The 23159-nt window shown below is 42.5% G+C and overlaps 1 protein-coding gene across 1 annotated transcript in view; it reads right to left on the bottom strand.

Annotated features, from left to right (window-relative positions):
- Positions 1-22408, bottom strand: part of med13a (mediator complex subunit 13a) — a 79851-nt gene extending 57443 nt beyond the window's left edge. Inside the window, exons 1-3 of the mRNA XM_030437929.1 lie at positions 21777-22408; positions 14405-14639; positions 1384-1552 (exon numbers count right to left, since the gene is read on the bottom strand). Coding sequence (XP_030293789.1) covers positions 1384-1552; positions 14405-14639; positions 21777-21842 — 470 coding nt within the window. The 5' untranslated portion in view covers positions 21843-22408. The remainder of the gene's footprint in view (positions 1-1383; positions 1553-14404; positions 14640-21776) is intronic.
- Between the last annotated feature and the right edge of the window lie 751 nt (positions 22409-23159).

Below are 23159 nucleotides of genomic sequence, written 5' to 3'. Positions count from 1 at the left end.
TTGCGTGAGATGGGCGGAGGTGTCGATGACGTGCACTGTTTTGCGACCCACAGCCGGGGAGTTTTAATACCAGGAAACAGCTGATCACAGCAGTCAGTCCATCACTTCATCTGCAGACGTCAAGATCAGCAACTGGAAAGCCGCTGAGATCAGGGAGATGCTAGCGTCTCCTCGGTCGCTGTAGCTGTCTTCGTTGTCCACTTGTTGTTGTAGCGGCAAGCTACTAACGGTCGCTACTTTCATATTAAAAGCCCCCCGCTAAGAACCCAGTTCTAAACGCCAATGGGGTGCAATGTAAAGCTCTTATTTTGAAGACAAATTCAACCTGCTTCACTGTTCACGCCCAACTTTGTGATTCACGTCATGTGACGTCACATGTTTACGCCTACCCCAGTGGCGACCAAGTGGCGGCTTTTTGGAATAGAAGGAATATTACACCTTAGATAGACAAGGCGGCACACTGCAGCCTTTACCTTGCTGCAAATGTGCCACCTTTTCTATCTAAAAAGGGAATACTGATGCTGGATTGGACCAAGCCACCAATACCTGTGAATAAGTCTCAACATTCAACTCTCTCTCTCAAGATTCGCTCACACCTCATCTTTAAATGGTTGTGTAGCGGCAATGGAACAGCACAATAAGTGGCATTTATCTAGCCACAATAACAAAACAAAAATCTATGTCAGCTATAACGCTTTCATAGTTAATCGCTTTTTAAACAAAAGATCATATTATGTATCTGCATTAGCTTGGCACTCTTTGCTCTGTTAAATCCAATGAATCGTGTTATTCAAATTGAGGATTTTGTTCAACAATTTTTATGGCGCGATGATGAAAGAAAATATGACAGATTTGATGAAAACCTCAATAGTAATGTAAAAAAAATAATGAAAAAAAAAACATTCAGTACAACCCTTCAAAAATTTGATTAAAATGAAGATTGTATTAGACTAGTATCATAAGACACTTAAATTGAGATCAGCAGCAAATAAAACATGAGCAGCAAATCCCTGGTACAATACAGGCTATTCAATAAGAGCCTCTTAATAAGCAGTCATAAGAATACATACTGTATATTTGTATCAGGTGCTGCAGTGGGAGCAGAACCCCTCACCCTCGAAGTGTGGGTTCAATAGCCTACACACTCCACTAAACATAAGAACTGTGAACCCTGCGCCTGTTGGAGCAGTGCTCAGCCTGAGCTGCACCAGACCATATCACAGCCAAACAACAAGAGACATAACATGTCTGAAAGGGCAACACTGTGAAGAAAAAATGCCAAGACAATACCCATTTCCAGAGTGCAGGTGCATGCACAGAGCACAGCCATAAACAAGACACGACGTGGGCAAGAAGTCCGCAGAGCGAGTGGTGCCAACATACCTCTTGTTGATGGGCTTCTCATCCTTCTCATACGGTTTGACAAACCACTTGCCGATGCGAACGAAGCTGCGATTCATGAGGCAGCGCTCCAGCAAGTTGTGGATGGCTTTGAACAGCAGCGTGCGACATTCGTAGGAAAGGCCGTTCTCCCATAGCCCGTCATCCTCGGCTGGAGAGAAAAAGAGAAGAGAGGCACAAAAAGGTGAGTGGAAAGCTTTAAGAGTTTTTGTGCCATTTTTACACACTCGTAATATCTACCCAAGGCCAACAATGTCAGTGTTGGCAGCACAAAAACTCCATTTACTATTACAGGGAGAGTGGGGCTTGCTGCTGCAGCTGGTAGAAGCAAGAAATAAAGCAGCCTTGCACTCGTTTAGATGGTACAGTCCCTAACGGACATAGTCATCAATGTTTACAAGATTAAGTATGGGAACACCAACTGTCATGCATACATCACATTTCCCTGTATCATCAATAAAGTTTTTATAGTAAAACATCTTTTTATTTTATCACCTAGCTTTACCTTAATCATAAATTAAAACACGACTTGTAAAAGTTATCAGGTCTCAAAGTGTGTTTATTTCTGAACAGCAAACCCCACAAATACACAGATTTATGTTTGAAGAAGGCTCTTCAACAAACGCAATCACAATTATTCCATTTCTGAGTTCACTGCTCTTTGTAAGGCTGTGCTTGCATTATTATGCTATAATACTATCATTACAGTGGCATAAAATGGTCTAAAAATTATAATATTGTTTATCCCAGGTACTTCTAGAAAAATATAGCCTTCAACAAAAGCAGTCATTGTGACAGGCCTACTATGACATATTATTACTCTCCACACAGGTAGCTCAAGAGGACTTGATGCTTCAGCATGAATATGTATACACTGTTTGTGTGTATGACATCAAGTCTGAGCTCAGTTTCACATTGACAGTCTTTCTGATTATACACAATCAATGATTTCATTATGAAACGCCTTCCAATTCAAGTCTAATGAACTTTCTCACAAACATAAATGTAGCTGTGAGCGTATAGGTTTCTAATCAAACACACTAAGTACGTTTACATGCACAGCTTAGTTGGATTACAGCCATAGTTCAACTATGCTACTCAATCAGACAACTGCAATTGTCCGAGTACACATGCCTGTGAGAAAATCGAATTATTGGCCGGAGTATGTCACACCCCGGTACGATAGGTGGAGCTGTACCCATTTCAACTAGTGGTAATAGAGCCACCTCCGGCTGACCTCTTTACGTCACCAGCAACAACAAACTCTGCCTCTGCATTCAAGAAAGATGGCGTACGGAGAGCGAGATGAAGCTACATCTTTGTACATTTCGTATATAGTGTACGTGATAATTACACAAACTAGATGCACAATGGCACTCTTGCTTGTGGTTATTTCGGAGGAAAGACACCGCCGCCGTCGTCCTTCTACTTCCGGCTCACGACCCCGGGAAAAACTCTCGAGCCTGCGCAGAAAGCAAAATCCGATCCAATCTGATAGAACGTATACATGCACGAGTAATGCGACTATCAATCGAATAATCTAGGTGTTTTAATCCGACTATGAGAAATCCGATCCGGTCCGACTTTAGTCAGACTAAGGTGTATACATGCATCTTAAAAATCCAATCATAGTCGGACTAACCAAATAATTCGTTTTTTTCCAAGTGTCATGTAAACGCACTGACTGAGAAGGCAGCTGAGAATGGGATCTGGTGAGAATAATCAAAGTGTGACGAGCTCACTCTGCAAATCTGATAAGTGTGACAAGCCATTTTAAAACGGACCTGCCAGTTAACATCGGACACCTTGATACAGAAATTGCACATTTCCTGGAATGCAAAACAGAAAGTCATATCTGAACTGAAATCTGAAAATCATATTTCAAGAAGATGCAAACAGCAGTGTTCTCACTAGCACATAGAGAGGTTGAGTAGAAACCTGCTGCTGCCTGCTCCCAGGCTGTGGAGAATTCAGGTGCTCTCTGCTCCTCCGCACATTGAGTTTTAATACAGGGTTTAGGGGTGTAATGGTGCACAAAGTCACAGTTCAACAGTAACCAGGTTTTATTTTCAGTACTGAGGGAAAGAACAAGATTTTATGTCTCTCCATTTGTAAATGTTTTGAGTGCGTTAATGTTTACTGAAAGATAATCAACTGAGTGACATTGAACTTAATAAAAGGCAACAGCAATGTGCTTTAAATCTATGTGCACATGTGGGAACATATTTTATTTCACACACTTCGAGCACACTCTTCTGCAAAACTGATTATGGTAACATTCTGCTGTGATAAACACCGCTTTGAGTAGCAGCTCTCCCACTGTCATTGTTGCTGCTTGAGTGAGTCGCTGTTCGAACACCGCAGGGGGAAAGGACTTAGCACCCTGAGTCTTTTTCAGCCTCCCTCCAGTAATACATATACGCCGGTGATGCTGTCGCAAATACGCCGACTTGTTTGAAGTAAATCTTTTGTGTTGTTCCACAGGTTGGGATAACCAAATTAGTATGGTTTAGCTAGCTTTAACTGAAAGACACACTGCCACTTTCACACTCTCTGAAAGAACATTTGAGTTTCTGTTCTACACCTGCAAAGTGTTAGTCTGTAATAAGACTGTGTTAAACTCACAAGATTCTAACTATTTAGTTAGTATGGTGTACCGAACCGAAAAAAGAGACGCATACCAAAGTGAGTGTCCTGTAACACTCTGTTCAGGATGAATAAATGTACCGTTATACAGATATCAGAAATGCTTTCTGAATCACATTCTGCGCTGGCCTGAATGCTGCTCTAATCTCATTAACAGCCACTGCTCACATCTTACAGCACTTAAGCTCCTTTCAGTCAAGTCTCCAGCAAACATCTCTCCAAGTGTGCTGTCTCTGCCTGAGCGCAGACGAAATAAATACCGGGTGTGACCCACCCTTCGTGTCAGTTTGGCGTGCACCAGGGAGGCACGAGCCAGCCCACAAGCAAGTTAATCAAAAATTATTGAATTATTAAGTGAACCCTTGGCTTGTAGTTGTAAAGATAAAGATTTTTTAAATTTAGATGATTCCAGAGCTATCAAAATAGGAAATTACATTGATTTCCTTCTTTTAATAAAAGAGACAGCATGGGCCCTGTTTGCCAGCCTGGCAGTTCTGAAAAGCTGGAGATGCTGAGAGCTTGAACGTTTTTTTTCTTCTTTAAGCAAACAATTGCAAACAACATCTGCGGGAAAAAATGCAAAGGAAAAAGTGTCAACTTTAATTTCAACCTCAGCAAATCCACTTTCAAATGCCACAGCTCTACTGGACACCGCAAGTTCAGCTAGCCTTTAAAACATTATATCCAGCCAAAGGAAAACAACCTCAGGCTAGCTGCCAAGTAAAAAGCTGCTACGTGCTCGATGATTTTGAGAGCAGCAAACTAATTCATCAGGTGCACACACATCTTGAGGGATAAGATCAGGAACAGAGAAAAGCAGGGCAAAGGCAGGAAAAAGGCCGGAAAACAGCAATTTCCTATTAAAATTTAACAGAAAGTGCAGAATAAAAATAAATCAACAGCAGTGAAGCACCATTTAACTTTCCAGAAAATGTGGATGTGATCGAGTATGCATGGCATCAAGAACACTTTTCACCAAGTCTGCTTTGAGTGATTTAGCAGCTGCTCTGGCCGTCCTGAGAGACGAGGCAGGCAAGAGGGCAAAAAGTCAACAAGAAAAGAAAGCCAGCCCACTGAGGCACTGACAGCAGATTAAGAGAAGGGACAAGAAGAAAAAAAAGAAAAGAAAACAGGATTTAGGCCAAACTCTAATGCTGAAGAGACAGATCAGTATGACTGATAACATTAGAAAGAAGGGGAGGAAATGAGGAGAGCAGCAGGGCTCAAATCTACAGCAAGAGACACATCAACCCAGTTTGTGCTTTGCAGTTCGACCTGCAGTCCTACTCGAGTCCTCGGTGGACGATTCTCTAAAACTGGCAGAAAACCTCCCTACACCTACTACATCACATCAACCGCCATGGCAATCCCATCTGCTTCACTCTGCCAAGACCACATCTGCCCCATACCTCCTCCTCCTCCTCCTCCTCCCTGTCGCCTGTTCCTCCTCCGTCTCTCCCTGGAGTGCAGAGCAGCTCTAAAACAGGCGTCTGGTTTACATCAAGTGTTCTTAACGACCTCATGTTCATCATGCGATGCCTGCTGCAACGCTCCCCGCTTCAGACAGACATGGAGACGCAAAATGTGTCCGTTGAAATCTAGCGTTCGTTCCGATGTAAGCAATGAGACACTGAACTGGCAACGCAACTCTGAAGGAAAAAAAAAAATCAAAATCAAAATCAAAACCCTACCAAGCATCCAGGGTAGAGGTTATACTCCAAGACAGACAGAATTTGACATTTGTAAACGGAGGAATCCCCATGACAGTTTTCTCTGGACTCAACGACAGGGTGACAACTCCAGTATGGGAAAATATAAAAAACGTAAATTAAACATTAACATTAGTATGTTTTTCTTGTACTTGCTCTGTCCCAGGTCCTTGAGTGAATCACATAAGCCTTCTTTGAGACAAAATCAAGTGCAGAAGCCTCAGCTATCAACTTACTCCACATTAAAAAAAAAAAAAATGGAAACCCTTTTCACTACTGAAAGATAAAAGATAGTCAGTAGATTGAAAAGGAGCGGGTCATAACTTGTGAGAGAGCCTTGTGTGACACTTGAGTCACCTGAGACTGCAAGATGCAATATAGCAAATCATGGCGTAGAGCTTCTTAACAAACAAATCAGGACAAATGCTCGTTTTGACAATCTTATTGTGCAATCTTGCTTCAGAGTAAACACTAGGGCTGAAACTAAATTATGGTCATCAATTATTTTTCCGATTATTTTCTTGATAACCGAGTAATCATTGAGTCCATTTGACGTCTGATTAATAGGTAATCGGAAAGTTTTGTGACTGACATATTCACTGTTTTATCTCATAATATGGCCACACAACATATCTTTAGCATATCATTATCATGATATGAGACTTAACATCGTTTTTGATTTTTTGATGTTGTTATATCATATTGAGGCATAGGTGGCGTCTTTTCCTGGTTTTAAATAATGCATTAGAGTGATGTTATCTGAGTCACTACATTACATTAACCATTGAGTCATTACATCCACGTTACTAAAGATTATTTAACAAAAATCTACTTGCGTTATTATTTTGTAAAACGTACCTATTGTCATCCCTATAATTTTGACGGAATATCAATGTTGAGCTCTTAGGTCAATATTTAGTTAAATCTGATTTTGTCGCCCAGGACTAACATTTATGAAATGTTTTATCGGCTTTAAGGTGTTACTTTGACAGCTCAGAGTCAGACAGAAAAGTAGGTGAGAGAGAGGGGAAGACAGGCAGCAGAGTTGCCCCAGGCCGGAATCAAACCCGAGCCACTGCTGAGGACTCAGGAACTCAGCTTCCATACCTGGGACACATGCTCTACAAGATGACCAATGTTTTACACTTGAAGTGCTTTTGAGCTTTCATCACAGTTACAAAACTGACACAAAGCAAACCAGGCAAAGTGTAACACAATTGCTTTTGCTCAAGTGAAAATATGCAGTGACATTAACATTGCCCGAGCTTCCTCGTGTTTCAAATTTAATGCATCTGACTGTGTTTTGCACGGAGGTGCAGCTTTAAAGTGTAACAGACAATTATATGGAAAAGATTTTTGTGCCTATGGTTGCTGTACATTTTCTCTTACATCTGTGACCCAAAATTCCAGCGTAGTGACGGTCTTGTGGGTGCACATGTGATGAGAGGGCGGGGAACGGCGTGCGGTGGTCAGTGCACAGGGCGAACGATGAGTGGCCTCATTTAAACAAAGATTTATGAGCTCAGCTGATGGCTGGGACACTTTCATCTCTCTGCCTCCTGTGTAGTGGGCCCACATGATCTGACCTTTATAAGAGCTCTTAAGCAAGTGCATAGCAGCTCTATTAAGAATATTCACATCTACCTCGAGTAAGCAATTAAAAACACATTTTGAAACAAAAGCCCACAGAGCCTTTCCTGTAACATCAGGATACAATGCAGAATCAGTATTCTGCTTCACCTAAAAACACACCAAGGGCACATGAGTGACCCAGGGATCTATATAAAGTGATGAGAAAGTTTGGGAATTTAGCAAAAGCTGGGGATATATTTTTGATCATGCCCCCCCAAGTTGCTCGTCTGTGTATAAGCAATTAGGGCAGCAGTCAGTCATTAAACAGCAAGATTAATGCCTTGTGATCGACTGTGCTCAGGGGGATTCTACCAAACCCGGCCAGAGGGTTTTCTCCTCTCCTCCACTTCCTCCTCCGCCTCCTCTTCCTCCTTATCTGCAAGGAGAGCGAGCGAGAGAACCAATGGTGCTGTGTAAAGTCTCCATTACTAATTAATGAATATTTCTTGAGCAGAGAGGGGGAAAAAGAGACGGATAGAGAGAGGCGAGGGAGACTGCACCCATGGGCCAGAGCTGCATGCATGGCCGAGTCCCTGCGCTGTGCCAGTCAATGGAGATCCATCAGAAGAGAGTGAGAGAGGGAGATGGAGCAGGAGGAGAGGAAAGCGGAGGGTGGTTCACAGGCAGGAGATTAGCCCTGGAAAATTGATCCCCAAGCACAAAAGCCATCGGCCTCCACTACTTTTTCCTCCTAAGAGCTGGTCTGGGTTTATCTCTTCATCACTCTCTACGATGCACACTGAACTTTGGGACCATCTCTGAAGGCAAAAAAAAAAAAAAAAGCACCACAAATCCTAAGCCAAGGTAAACCAAGTGTATCACTGACCAATTTTCTTTGATGCACAACAGCTTCTCTGTGGACACTGCCACACAAACCCAGTGTGTGCTCTTGGTTTGAGTGAATTTTACAGCATTGTATGGTAACAATCGAATAGTATGAAAAATGAGAATATTAACAGGGTGTTCGTGTCATTCCAGGAAGTACTGTTTCTCAGCAAGTTCCTTAATTAGTTTTAGCCATATCATATAGCCCAGACTCTTCACTGTTCACTTTAAAGTTTTCAGACAGCCTTTGTCTATGTTTACAGCTGAAGTGTAGAGATTTCAAAAATTCTGTTTGACTTTCACAGGCTGTCCAAGTCAATAACATTTGGAAATTCTAAAGGGTGAGTGGCATTTCTCCTTTCTGAATCCTTGCCTGGGGCATCCGCTGGGCTGCATACAATGGGCCTTACATCATTGAGGGACTGAATCTGTATCGCATTCATTTTTTTTGTGTGTCATCGCTTCTGTCCTTATCCAAGGGAGCAAATATGCCATAGCAAACTTTAAAATAGGATTGCAAGTGCCGAGTCAGACAACCACATAACTGATGGCTTGACATTTTGCTGTAGGAATATAGCTCTGTACTAGACAAATATGATCCCACGTTTTAATATTTGTCATAAAGATTAACGCATAAAAGACCACAGGCAAGTCTCGAAAAAAGCAGATACAAGTGATGATGGGCCCCAGGCTGGTGGAAGCAAGCACTAGGAAACAATTAAATCTAATCAAATAAATGGGATTTATTGAATTTTATGCAATTGGTGTTTTAAAATCAGAGCTGTCTAACTCAGATTATTAAAAGAAATCTGAATTTGAAGTCTATCATGTGCAAGACATCATCATTCCACACTAATAAATCAATCTGCTAAGTACTTCCTTCCTCATTCTCAGAAATTTCATCTGATGTGTCTCCGCATGATACAGCAACAGGTGACCAAATGAAACCCACAGTTCTCTTGAGCAAATCACAGATTTCTCTGGGTCTGAACATTGAACACAACTGTTTGTATTCATTTATGCATTTTGGTATCTGGGATAACATACACCTGGAAGCAGCACGATCTGTAAGCTTCACTCCGCCTTCAAGCCATTTGGAACTGCTCTACACACTTTTATTTACATATATAGTCGGACAACCGGTCACACGAAGCATAATCCGACTATGGATATCAAAATGCCAATATTCCAGCGGGTTGTCATACAGGGCGGCAATTACCCATAATTTTCATTCTTGATCTTGATTCTCTTTGGTTTCTTTAGTTAAATTAAGGTCGCAAAACCCAAAGACTTTAGAGTTACCATTTTCAGTCAGAAAGAACAGTAAATCATTACATTTAAGATGCTGGAAGCGGCATAAGATTTACATTTTTTGCTTGAAAAATGACTGAAACAATTTTTTCAATGGTGATTCATGTTCATTCAACTGACGAAGCAATCAATCAACTAATTGTGGAAGCTCCACACTGTAAAGACAACAATAATCTAATGCAATAGGAAAAAAGGAGACATAGCATCAACAGACCTCAGAGGTCTCTGTATTTGAATATTCTGTGTCAACGGACATCTGTATTCTGCAGGCAGTGCTTCGAACAAAGAATCTCTAAGATATGATGGCAATTCAATAATTCTCAAGTAGTGAGAGCTTCATAGAATACAGGAAAATAAACTGACCAGTAACACAGTGAAACTTTCAGTCAACACAGCCCTCACAGACTACTGAAATATGCCCTTTGGAACTAGGTATTCTGCCCTGAGGTGCAAAGCAGGGTTGTTTTTATTTCACCCTTGATTCAAATAGGCACAGAGGAGAGTGGTCAAACAAGAACAAAAAAAAACACTATGAACTTGGCAAAGCTAGAAAGATTCCAAGAATTACTGCATACTTGCAAAAACCACAACAACTGCGAGTAGACCATTGTGAAAAACACACTCACAAGTGCTGCTAAATTGAGCTTTTCTTCTCTCAATCACTGGATGGAGCCCAAACAATGTGTTCGCCATCAACTATTGGAGGATATGGACATTCTGAATGCAATCCTCTTCTTCCCTCCCCCACCATTTCTCTCTCTCGTTCTCTAGGGATCTGACCTGACACCCAGTAATGAATAGATGTGTGAGCTCCAGGGACCTCAGTGGAGATGGCTGGCTGATAACCTGCTCTGGACAGCAGATGACAGTCTCTCCCTTTTAACCTTCCCCTCTACAAATAATAATCCCAGCTGTGCCGCTCAAGAAGGAAAATGCATGGATAGATCTCCAACACACTTCCAAGACGGCTAGACACACACAATTAAATGCATTTATCAAATCAGATGTTTGTAAAAAAAATCTCAAACATATTTGTTCTTTTGTGTTTTTTCCCCTTTAAAATAAATTAAAAAGGTTAAGAGGGACTGCAACATGAAGCCCACTGCTCCGGATTCTTGTGCAGCTGAGGGAACAGTGAACTAGGAAAGACCCAAGAGGGAAACATGGTGCCAGACTTCCAGCAGTGGAAGCCCCAGTGGGACTTTGTTGTACAGGGGAAGTACACGATGGAGGGTGGGAAGAGGGACCAGACTAGTAAGAACTTAGGAGAAATGCACCACGGAGCAATTACCCTCACAGACAGACACCCATTCCTAATTTCTATGCAATTTTTTTTTTTTTTTTAAATCTGTGGGTCTTTGAGGGGAGTAAAAGGCAGCCATTTATCTTTTGCTTTGAGTGCTCCTGGTCAGGAGATTCCACCAGCTTTTGAAGAGAGAGGACGATGAAGAGAGCAAGGCATTTGCATAAGAATACATGCCTATACTCAACCACTGCAAGGGTGGGGGTGTTTAATTCAGCAATGGCATTCACTTGTTGGGAATAATTTCTGTGCATGGCCAGGGGAAGATTAGAATAGGTTTGCTCGTTGTGTTAGCAGAGCAAGGCGGGTTGTCCAACAGTGTGGCGAAGGGGCTTGGTGGTTACCCTTACATTCCTTCAATGGTGATTAAGTGTCAGACGTTAAAAGATCCCTCAAGTTTTCCGCCCTTCACTACTCTCATCTCTCTAGCTCACTCATTCTCCCCTCATCTCCCTGGAGAGAAGGGATTACTGGCACGCTGGTATACAGAAATGGCACTTGCTCAAAATTAAAAGACTTTCACAGGCCGCTAATCTAATGAGGGTGGAGGGGGTGGGGGGGGGGGGGGGGAATGAGCAAGTGCCATTTCAGCTTGCTGAAATGAAAGGAAAAGAGCGGATTTTCATGTTTACCGCCAACATTGCACTAAACACTAAAAAAGAGACTGAAAACACAAAAAGAAATAAAAAAAAAGACTTTTTAAGAATTCCCAAGACATGCCAGGACCAAAGGCAAAAAAACATCTATCGAACTAGTCGAGAAGAAAAACAGTGTGGCGTTTTAAAGGCGACAACAGTTGTGACATTCAAGTTGAGTCGACAGGTTGGGCTGGGTCCTGCAGTTGCCTGCCCTGCCAACTCTGCTGGTATTTGTCGATTCGCGCCTCCACAGGCAGAGCACCCAGGAGAGTCCACAAACGCAACAGACTGTCAATCATCATCCACACACACGCAAACACTCTGCCAGAGCAGTGATCTTCAATCCTGATGCTCAGGAAACAAGACAACCTTCAATTTCTGATTCCATCAGCATTCACATGATGTCGACTTATTTCCAATTAGATGGTCAGACCGAAAACCAGCAAGAATCTGGTGCCTTAGCAGAAAAAACTGATGTCCTCTGCTACAAAAGCCCTGGTTAGACCAACCTGTAGTCCACGTCAGAAGGCCAAAGTATTCATAGCTGTTCAAATGGCAACACTTGAGGACAGTCGTCATAGAGAGAGGAAGATTGATGGCTTTACATGTAAACCTGTGCATCATGGCCACATTTAAACAATGTCCCAACATTCCTCCATCTCCAGCTCAGCTGTGTTTTCAGGTCTCAGGACACACCATCCTGAACACACTGATCAGCAGCTGCACATGGTTGTTGGGGGAAGGAGGACGAGAGAAAGAAGCCCTCTGGCTGACTTTAGATCCATCTAGAGGGGCCGCTCTGCTTCATTTCACTGGCAGTCCCACAGCAGCTACAGGAGGGGAAAAGGCTCAAAAGACGGAGGAAGACATCTTCCACCAGAGAGAAAGGAACAGCAGCGTCCAAAACAGGAAACACGGATTACACCACCCATCTGGGAACCATTCACACTGAGATGCAGTTGAGTGAGGGTGCAAGACACTTGAGGAACAGGAGGACTGGGGAATGTGAAGAATCTCATCAGGTGCCCGGGATGAACGTCTCTGTGACTGTCCATGTAAAGATCATTCTAAGGAGAAAAAATGCCCTGTACCTGTGCTGTTTATCAAGAATTAAAAGAACAGATCTGAAATGGGTTGTGCCAAGAGCCCTGCCATAACACGATTCATCATTTTGTTTGGAAATACCTGGAAGGAAGATTTTTTTGGTCAATATTCAATTATTTAATTTCTACTTTCTGAAACACAGGAAGGTGTTGTCCCAAAACCAGTGTAAGAACTTAGCTCTGACTCCAACAATTGCCAAATATAGATTCCCCATACCATCCCGTCCTGCTTGAAATGTGGCACACTCCATTAGAGAGCCCGAGCCAGACACTTCAGGTAATTACCAGGACCCGTTAGGCCTGAATGAGCTGCCCATCGTAGCCTTCAGCTCCCATTTTGAGTCCACTTCAGGCACAATGTCCCATAATGAAGGAGGGTCACAGACAGGCTGTGCTTGGCTCAGACTCCAAAGTTCAATCTACATGGCAGAAAGCATGAATAAAGATGGCCTTTTCCATCTTCCAACTCTAATGTTACTGTTACTGAAGAGGGAAAAGAGGAAAGTGGGGGGTGGATGCATTTGCTTCGTTTCCACATGGCTGCTCCTGCATGCAGGGTCTCTCTCTCTCTCTCTCTCTCTCTCTCTCAAGTTAAAATCGGACTGAGCTCCGCTCCCTCTACCTTCTTCCTCTCTTGCTTGTCCTATGTGGAATGGCGACATGTGACTTTAGATTACTTGTTCAACTAAAAAATACAAAAATAAAAGAATAAAATGCAAGGTGCCGCTTCCATCTGCTGTAGGCCAGCGGTCACTTAGACATGACGCCCCTGTCTCAAACACACATGCAATAATGAAACAGTGCGATGCCCACTGTCTCCCTAGAGAGAGAGGGTTGCCCTGCAGGTGTTGGCACTACCAACCTGGCCGGCTGGCTTATCAGTCAGAGGAGGGTTAAGAGGGGGCATTAGGGAAGTATCTCATCACACAGATCTTAACATTTCCCTGAGGCTCTCACATACAGGGCATCTCCCCTCTACCTACCTGACAATCAAGCAACGAAATCTGTATCATTTTTCATTGTACAAACCAATAACATATCTTGACAGGGTGATCGATGTTCAAGTGCTGCTTTTACAAAAGCTGTGAGCCCTCTACACTTCCAGCTATCTTTTACAGCCATCACTCTTTTAGCTATATAACCTTGAGTGAATCCAACAAAAGGTGCATTTGTAGATGAGGTGAATTTCATATTCATAGATTATTTTCTCACCAGAGCAGTGACTCAAAGACAGTGAATAGCAGTCCCTTTTCTCTCTTTAATAATATAATTTGCCAAAACAACTAGCGAGCCTAACTTGTCTAACTATTTGCCTAACTATTATGCAGCAGCAAGATAAGTTGTTACTGTAGAAAGTGTGATTTCCTTGTTATTTTTATCATAAAGCAGGTCTAGTTGCTAAATGAATACTGTGAAAGTATCAAAACGCACACTCCATGGAGAAATGTAACAGCCAGTATTCAGACACCTCAAACAAGCCGTAAGGACTTTGTAACACTGTGATGTCATTAAGAGACAGACACTTAAACAGAGGGGGAATATAGGTGCTGTAGCAATGGACAGTACAAGAAAAATATTATTTTTTTCAAAAAACATAGTAAAGTAGACAGCTAAATTAGAGTATGAAAGAGCATAATTAATGACCTTTACCATAATATACACGTGTGTCAGAGAACACCCCATTAAAACAAATCCTACAAGCACCTTCAGTGTTATCCAATAACCGACCCTGACCTCTGACGTACATGTAGTGAGGAAAGAGAAAGAGAAGAGAATGTACCTGCACAGCTCAATAAATAAAAACATGCCCTTATGTGTATGCCAAGAGGCCCTTACCTGCAAGCTCATGGTGGATGAGATCGGCGAAGTTGGGGTCGTCCCCCCACCAAAAGAGCCAAAGCTCCCTCCGGCCCTGCCGCTGGCTGCGCCGCCATACACTCAGCACGTCTGCCTTCAAGCAGCGGCTGAAGCTGCATAGGATGGGGTCCTCCTCTGTCACCGGGAAGAGGATGGGTGCAGAGGTGGGACCCTGCCACACAAACCTCTTCCATTTGATCCCTGTCAAGTCAGCCTGCAAAACAAGGGAGGGGGAAGAAGGAGAAAAGGAGATTGTTAGTGTGCAGAGTCGCTGCTTCAGGATCCACTCAGCACCTTGGAGTAAACATGTGCTGAGCAGAGTGTAAAGACTAGGTATTAATCCTCTTTTATGGGGCAGTTCACCCACCAACTACTTCTGACAACAAGACGCCCAGGCTGTCAAAGTTGAAGAAAGAACACAAAAAAACCGGGGGAAATTGGAAGATCGAAAGATACACAGTAGATGACAAGAAAACAGCGCACTATTGTGTTTGACTGAAATGGAAATTGCCCAAAAAATGTGGGACATTTGTTTGTTTCTACAAAGAACTGTGTACTTGTGCTTCGGGTCCTTTCAATATCACCATGAACAATATGTTCGAAACACAAATAGGAAAAAAAAACTAATGCTGGTAAATGTGGTCTCACCACCTTAATCCTCATTATTGGTGAGTGCTGGGGGGGTGCTTTGCCTTTCTATAAACGCTGTCTGGCTTTTATAGAGAGAACAAAACACACAGGAAAAAGCCTCATAGGCAGTAAATCACTGGCGGGGTTATTAAGTGTTAAAGCAGGAACATTACGCTCCACTGCTAGCTAGCACTGCTGCTTATCACCCAAGCGCCGACAGTCTACCCATGTCTACCTAAACACATGCACACATACACACACACCAACTACTGCAAAGAACACACACACGATGCCTTAGGCATACATCCCCATTTCCACTAGCAATCTTGGTCCTCTATCTATCCTTGTAGACATTTCAAGTAATCTGTGCGAACATGGACTGTTCATTTTCATGCCGTTTAGTCCTATTCCGTTCAGGCTGAGTTGGCAAGCTGTCCCTCTGTATATTCAACCAATTAATCCATTACAATTCAGGGGATATCTTAACTCAAGTGCAGAGGCGCTGAGCCTGAACAAGTGATTACCCATGGTTGTGGCGGAGCGGTGGTCTTTCGCCTGGCTAGGGATAAGCTGGGAGATTTGTGGTGTTAGTTGTGATGGTGCTGTGGGGGGGGCTGGGGGGGCTGGAGGGGGCAGGTAGGTTGAGGACCGTCAAAACAGAGCATTGTGTGGAGTCAGCTGGAGCAGAGCTAGATCACAACAAGTTAGTATGCCGCGAGACATATTTAGCACACACACCGGTTGACAAATCATGAATAAACCTGAGGTTAAAAAGAAATTACTGTATTAATGACACCTGTACATGTCCGGGTAACACACAACAGCTAGATTGTTATTCCACAGTTATGAAGTATACACCGTATGCATCAGCAATAAACAGAAAGCCTGTGTTTAATTTGTTCCACCACTAACTCCAGGGAAAAGGAGACTGGCAAGCAAACAAAAGCCCAAGGTTTCATTGTAGTGTCACAACTAAACACGGCAGTTGTCGGGCCACATGATCGAAACATCATGATCTCTGACGAACAATCTGGCTCGGGACAAATTCAAAAGCTCCCACACAAGCACTAAGAACAAGCTCTGAGTTGCAAAGCAGCAGAGCTGGGTCTTTATGTAACGTCACAGCTGCAGCAGTTAGGCTGCTCCTTCCTGCTGGAGTGTGAGAAGAAGCACTACGTTACACCTGCACCTTGCTAGGAAACATCTGTGCACACAAAGCACAGGGAGGGTGGAGACAACAGTTAACTGTGAAACCAGAACATGAGCGGCACAGATAGACAATTAGTAAGTGAACAGCCGCATCATCTTACTGACCATGGCCAGTGCCCAATGATAATGGTGTGTTCCTTATAAAAGGTTTTGTTTAGAAGAGCGCTACAGATTCTATCATGGGCCACTCCTCCATGTAGATATTGGTTTGACACTTTTAGATGTGATCATGGTCTGCAGTCAGACAGCCAGGCATCCAGCTGACTGACTCTTATTCAAATAGGCAACCCCCAGCCATGCCCGAAATAATTTTAGCTGTTAGTTATAATTGATTGCATTATTGTTTTTTCCATGTTCTTTTTACATTTGCGTGCTTTGTCTGAAATATCCATTATATACACACACACTTAAAGTAGCCTTCGAAGACAACATAGCTGTAACCAACGACCACTTAATACCGGGGAGATGTACATTACCACTGCTCTTAGAGGCCAGATCTAATACAATACAAAACATAAGTGGATATGGTTACTAACATTTTGTTATTTCCAAGGAAAAGTGCATTGTATTTGTATCAGAGGGTTAAAAGGCCACTCGTCCCTAAATACTGTATCTTGTTCTGTGTAAACTTCACACCCCAACAACAAGGATCATACGGCAATGCAAACTGCTCTCTATTCAACCCGCAAACAAATCAAAATTTGAGAAGAGCAATAAGGCAGTTACACCTAGACTACTTACTTGCACTAGCAACCATCCATAAGGTATTGATGAAGCAACACTGGAAAAAAAAATTGCTGGTGTCAGACCTTCTAAAAAAGCAACAGAGTGATAAGGCATTCTTAATTCAAGCAAACATGCAAGTCTGTGACATGTGGTCATGAGAGAGCTGAACAGTTTAATGTACGGTCGGCCTCCCTTGTATCAGGCGTCTTTTACAGTGGCACGGCGAGAAAACACTGACATGTGTCTAGTTATTGACTGCGGTACAACTGTACACGCGGAGCAACTTCAACCAAACGACCACATCCTGCGGGCACTGAAACTTTGACCTGGTTCATTTCTGAGATTTAGCTACTGTAGTAGCAGTCCCAGCCAAAATACTGATTAATGCTGCTGCTGCTGCTGCTGCACTGTTAATGTGTGAATGAAATACAACAGCCTACGAGAGCAGAAGGCTGGGCTCTTCATCTTACGCTACACTTCTATTCATCACCTTTTTTTGCGACTGTATCTGTCACTATTAGGATGTTTGCATCTATGCTGCAGTTTCTTTGCCAAGTAGGCAATTGAATACATTATGAATCTCTCCCTTAAGAATATGCAGCATGATATATGGTGTACAGGAAAAAGCCAACCAAATGGTGTGTTATTAATGTCAACAAGCAATTAGCCGCTGTAATTTAATGTATTGTGTTTATTATTTTAAGGCTATGTGAATCTCCACCCTCATCATCTAACAGCATTATCATTAACAGACACTACACTATCAAACTGTCACAGCCACCTCAATTCTTCATCATCATTACTCTCTGCAATAAATGATCAGTGCAGATGCATCTCACGCAACAATGTTATTTGAAAGATACATTTAAATGAGTAATGTTATCAGTATTGCTTTAACAGGGGCATTAGGGTTGAAATGAGTTACATCATCACCATCATTGTCATTTAAGATTCAGAGTGATCTTTTCTCTTTCGCACTCCTTGGATGCTCAGGAGCAAAAAGGTGACAAGTATTAACTCAAGTTCTCCCGCTTCCAGCGAGACACTGACTGTGGATGTGGCGAGAACTTTAACTGGATCAAACAGAAACTCCACAGAGCTTAAAAGCGACTACACTGTCTAAATGTTTGAGAAAGGTGAGAAAGTGATCTGAGGAAGCTCAAGAGCGGCAAGGGTTCACCTTAAGGACACACATCTAACCGGCTGAGCTGATTTGGGAGAATTAGACAAAAATGTGGGAAGTCACTTTCAGGGGAACAGGTCTCCTTCCGCAAGACATCGAGAAAAATCTGTTTTGTTTACGCAGGACATAAGTACTTGAGCAGCGGATTCAGAGTGGATGTAACTAATAAAGACTGAAAATGTGTTTCAGTAATGAATGATTCTACAAACAATAGGATCAAACCAAATGTCCCTGTTGAAGCACTTAAGTTTATCTCTGTACTTATTCTGTGTTTGAAACAGAAACAAATGCACTGACTGCAAGCGTTTAACTCCTAACAACAATGCATTCTTAACAACATTCACAACAACAAACTGCATTCACTATTTTTTCCTTCAATGCTATAGTTATAACCTTTACAAGCAATCTCTCTAGTTGCACAGATGAACAGTATGCTGCATTATTTAGTGATTACACAGCTGTTAAATTGCATTTTCAATAGTACTAAAAAAGTAAGAGATGGTTAGAGTGTAGAAAAATGTTGTCATACTGCTTGTAGTTTGTACATCAGTTCTGTTTTGGTCATAAATGTCACAAGATCAAAGTTTGCACGAACCACATCTGATTGTGTATCAAAGCAAACTATGAACTGCAGACAAAATATATGAACTTCTGTCCTAACATATTCCTGAGCGTGAAGAGGCAGAACTGAATTGCCCCTCTGTCAAAGACATCAGTCCTCCACTCCTCATCAACAATATCCAAGAGGCAGACTGCTCTATCAAGGATAAATGTGCCTTCTGCAGTTGTTCTGTCTGTTCTTTCAAAATAAATTTGTGGCAGCCTGTGTGCAAAAACAGAGGCTGCCAAAGATATCCATGTTTCCTTCCAACGTTCATGCTTTCCAGGCACTGCAATGATTCTACACGGTTTTTCACCCCTGGCTATGTCTTCATAAATGTTCAGGTATGTGAGCAACTGCTTGTGGGTCATGAGTTTTATCTTTCATAAGCCAAAGCCAGAAATCACACTACGGCATTACGAGGGCAATCTAAAACCAAAGTCACTGGATATGGGCAGGAAGTTTTCCTGAGGTGACGCGTACTTGGGGGGGTTACGACCCCTGATTTTGCCAGCTGCTCACCTTCCCTCTGGCCACTTAGGGTTCTGGGGCTCAGCAAGGAACACTGTGTTCAAACAGCTGCCTTCCTGCCTTTCAAGATATGAGACAAGCAACAGGTGAAGCTGCTCAAATCATGTTGCAGATGCTCCTCTTCCAATGAGTCTCTTTTCCTGTCTGCCACCTCTCACAGTTAACCCAGTCAGCAAACGTGAAACTAACAAGTGTGCCTTTGCATTTTTCGTTGAGGAGAATGCAAATTCGCCAGTTTCATTTGAGCTACTGGACACACAGCTCTTGTTAATTTATTGTGTGCCACAGTCATGCATCGCCGAACTGAAGATTTCTGCCAGGTGCTTTTTTAATCGTTTAAACGTACTCCGAAACTGAAATACATGGCAGCTCTAAATACAAATTTCCTGAAACGTCAGTGACATAGCTGCACAACACAGGAACATTTAAACTGAATTTCACACCGAGTTAAATCCATTGAGCCCCCTTTAAAACACCAGGAAAAAAGTATGCAACAAGTAGAAACATACTCCAGAGAAAACTATCCACTGAAAAACTAAGGGGGGAAAAAGTCCCACAATGTGTTCGCATTCTTTCACCATAAAACCACAAAGTGGAGTCTGTTCAGTGAGTGAGTCATAACAGCAGTGGTGTTATGCTTAGTCTCAGTGTGCAGGAAAATGTCAGCTAGACAGGCACAGCACCACAACTACCAGCCTCTGCCTCGCCTGTCCACTGTAGCCAGTGCTGCCTCCAAGTGCTGTCGTAAACATTGTAATTACGTGTTCAGCACACACACAATCGACCCAACTAAGTAGTATTGAGAGAGTGGGGATTTTCTGCAATGAAATGTTACCTTTAGGGGGGCTGACAGCTTGGAAGCTGGGTCAATTTGTGGTTAAGGCAGTGTAGTATCTCTGTAGTATTATCATTATACTGTATTCTTTGTCAACATCACTAGTATTGATGCATTTCTACTCTTACTCCTCACTCAACTTTTAACAACTTTTTGAAGAGTACATATATATATATTAACAAATCTACCTAGGATGTTACTTCCACTGTCTATCAAACTGAATTTAATCAACTTTTTCTGAAATGTTTTTCAGCATTTCATTTCAGCATTTGAAGAAGTCACATCCGCAACTTCCAGGACTGATGAGGGCAAACTCTTTAGCTAACCAACAAGTAAAACAGTAGTTACGCCTGCTGACAAGCCAATTAACTGCAACAACAAACATTCAGATCAAGTTCATGATTATCCGGCCAGAGGAGCCAGCCACTCAAGCAACACCTTTACGTGGCTCGGACTGGGGACTACACAGCTGAGGCTCACTCTGCACCGTTTATCTCACAGGGGATTTAAAGAATATCTGTGAACTCCAAGCGAGTAGGATCACAACCGCAACTATTTGGAGGGGGGCACTGTCACCCGGCCACAACTGTCAACATGATATGATGAGGAAGATACTCAGCGACAGACAAATAGGGGAGACCCATTTTACACTTGAGCCAAGTTTATAGCAGTAAAGAGTGAAGTTCTGATTTGTAGCTACCTGGATGTTTGTAAAGCCCAGGAATGTATGCCAGAGATTATATAATCAGCCCAGGGCCTGTGCCCTAGTTGGTGTGAATACTAGAAAATGAAGTCCAAGGAGATTAAGCCAGTGACAAACAAGATGATGGCATATTACATAAATAATTAACGCTTTCAAAACAAATGCTGTTGCCACGAACAATGCTGTTACATGCTCGCTGCAGAGAGGGAAAAAAAAGCTTTGTGGGCAAAACATAAGGGGCGTGCTTTAATAGACAAGCCGTGCAAGTTGACAGTCGTCCCCTCCAGGAGTTGTCAGTCTGTTTCTGCACAAACACAGCATTTCACAGCAAGAAGCACAGACTCGGTGAAAGGGACTTCAACTCTGCGAAACTAAAAAAAGTGCACGAAGTGTTCGGTGCACGGGACACCACCACTCGATAAAAACATAGTGGGAATGTAATGACAACGAGATAGGAAGTTAATAATAAACAAGGTGCTGAGGCGACAGGGAGAAAGTGCCACAACAAGTAACTCGTCCTGCAGGCACAGTCGTGCTTTTTGGCAGCAAAATGCACAACAGTTATTTCCGTGCTTGCAGGGGGATGTGTTTGCTGTGTCTGTCTTGAGAAATGTAGTAAATGAAAGCTTTGCAAGCCGAGTGGTGTTAACCTTGAGTGTTTTGCTTTTGGCGAACGGGAAAATGAAAATGTTGCGGAAAGGAGGCAATAACGGACAGGCAGTCACAACTAAGTGGCAAGGTGTTAAAACAAGTGCACACGGCGACATTAGCGGACTAGGATACCTTGTTGTCCTGAAATTATGTCAGCTCGACAGGGCCGTAAGCCTAGCTAAGCTCGGCTCCTATCAACTGATGCCTGTGTGGCTAGCGTTAGCTTAGCCCCCGTTCAGCTAGTTAAAAATGGCTGCTTTCCTTTAGTTTTAAATCTCTTACCAGACAGAATAGATTGGAATGGCAATCCTCCAAGCTGGCCCCGTTTGGTATATAACAAGAACTCATCCTTCTTCACTGCGAGGTCCAACTCTCCATCATTTCACGTCCCGGGAAATAAAGAACAATTTGCGGATCTGTGTTTTCTGAGATGTGCAGGCTTAATCAACGAGAAATATTTTTTGTAACATTTGGCTGGAGGATAGTTAATTCAACAACCTTCCGATTGCAGTTCCCCCACCGGAGCTAAAAGCGGATAAAAGAGACTGTGTGGTCGCTACGAAGACATCTCAAAAGCGCACAGTAAAAACAAATTAAAGGGAGCAAAAATTGTTCATAAAACAAAAAGAAAAGGAGAGCAAAGAAGCAACTCTCCCCCTCCCCCTTAGCCCTAAAACGGTCTCTGCTTTAAAAAAATAAAAACGTCCTGTCTTACTCCTCCATTGCAAAAATTAGTCTAAAAACGAAATACATCCTGTGAAAGCCTCTCGAAATGTGCCATCGGCCTATATTTCAACGATTATTTCGATCATTTTTTCAGCCTCGGTTCCTGTTGGTTTCCATTTGAATTCATGGATTCCTTTCTTTAATGGCGGCCACAGGGACAACTCTGCCTTCCACAGCCTATTGGCTCATTCGTGGTCAAAGCTTTGTCAAGCTAACCGAAGACACACAGATACACGCCAGAAAGTAGGCAACATTTCCGGAAAAATAAAAGCAAGGAATTATATTATACGACCGTATAACTAAAGCTATAAACACATAATTGGGGAAAAAACAAAATTTGTAAACCAAATGCAATTACTGAAAAATATATGGGATATCCTTTGGACATTTGTGCCACAAAGAAATGTTGCAACGTGTTTTTTTCTATGCTTGTTTTATTTTGACAGTTCTAAAAACTAGTTCCGTGCTCCAGTATTGTTAACTTGATACTGTCGTGGTCATGAGGGCTGTAATAACACAAGACTGATAGGTATTGCCGCTAGGCCAGCGCAAGTGGCGCTACTGAGCAACAGATTTTGTTACCAATGATCAAACCCTATAAACTTGCTCACTTACACAGTGCACCACCTAGCGCATGTGATGTTCCACTTGCAATTGAAATGTGCAACCAAGATGCATTGATGCGCCCTTTGTTTTGTTTTATTTCAATCAGATCCATTCATTTGGTCTCAATTTCACACAGTGTGGCTTAAGTGAGATAGGGGAAGCAGAGAAATCACACATTCGGTGCAGCAGTGAAAAGTGCATAGTACTAAAGAGATGTTAAAAGGCAATGACATTAAGAGGGCTATTGAACACTATGACAGAAAAATAAATCAGAATGTATTTGTCGACATGTTTACAGAATAGGATTCACCGCTGTGCTTCAAAACCTGGCAA

Source organism: Sparus aurata, chromosome 13, assembly GCF_900880675.1.
Source record: "Sparus aurata chromosome 13, fSpaAur1.1, whole genome shotgun sequence".
Lineage (NCBI taxonomy): Eukaryota > Metazoa > Chordata > Actinopteri > Spariformes > Sparidae > Sparus > Sparus aurata.
This window is presented reverse-complemented; position numbering and strand designations above follow the sequence as displayed.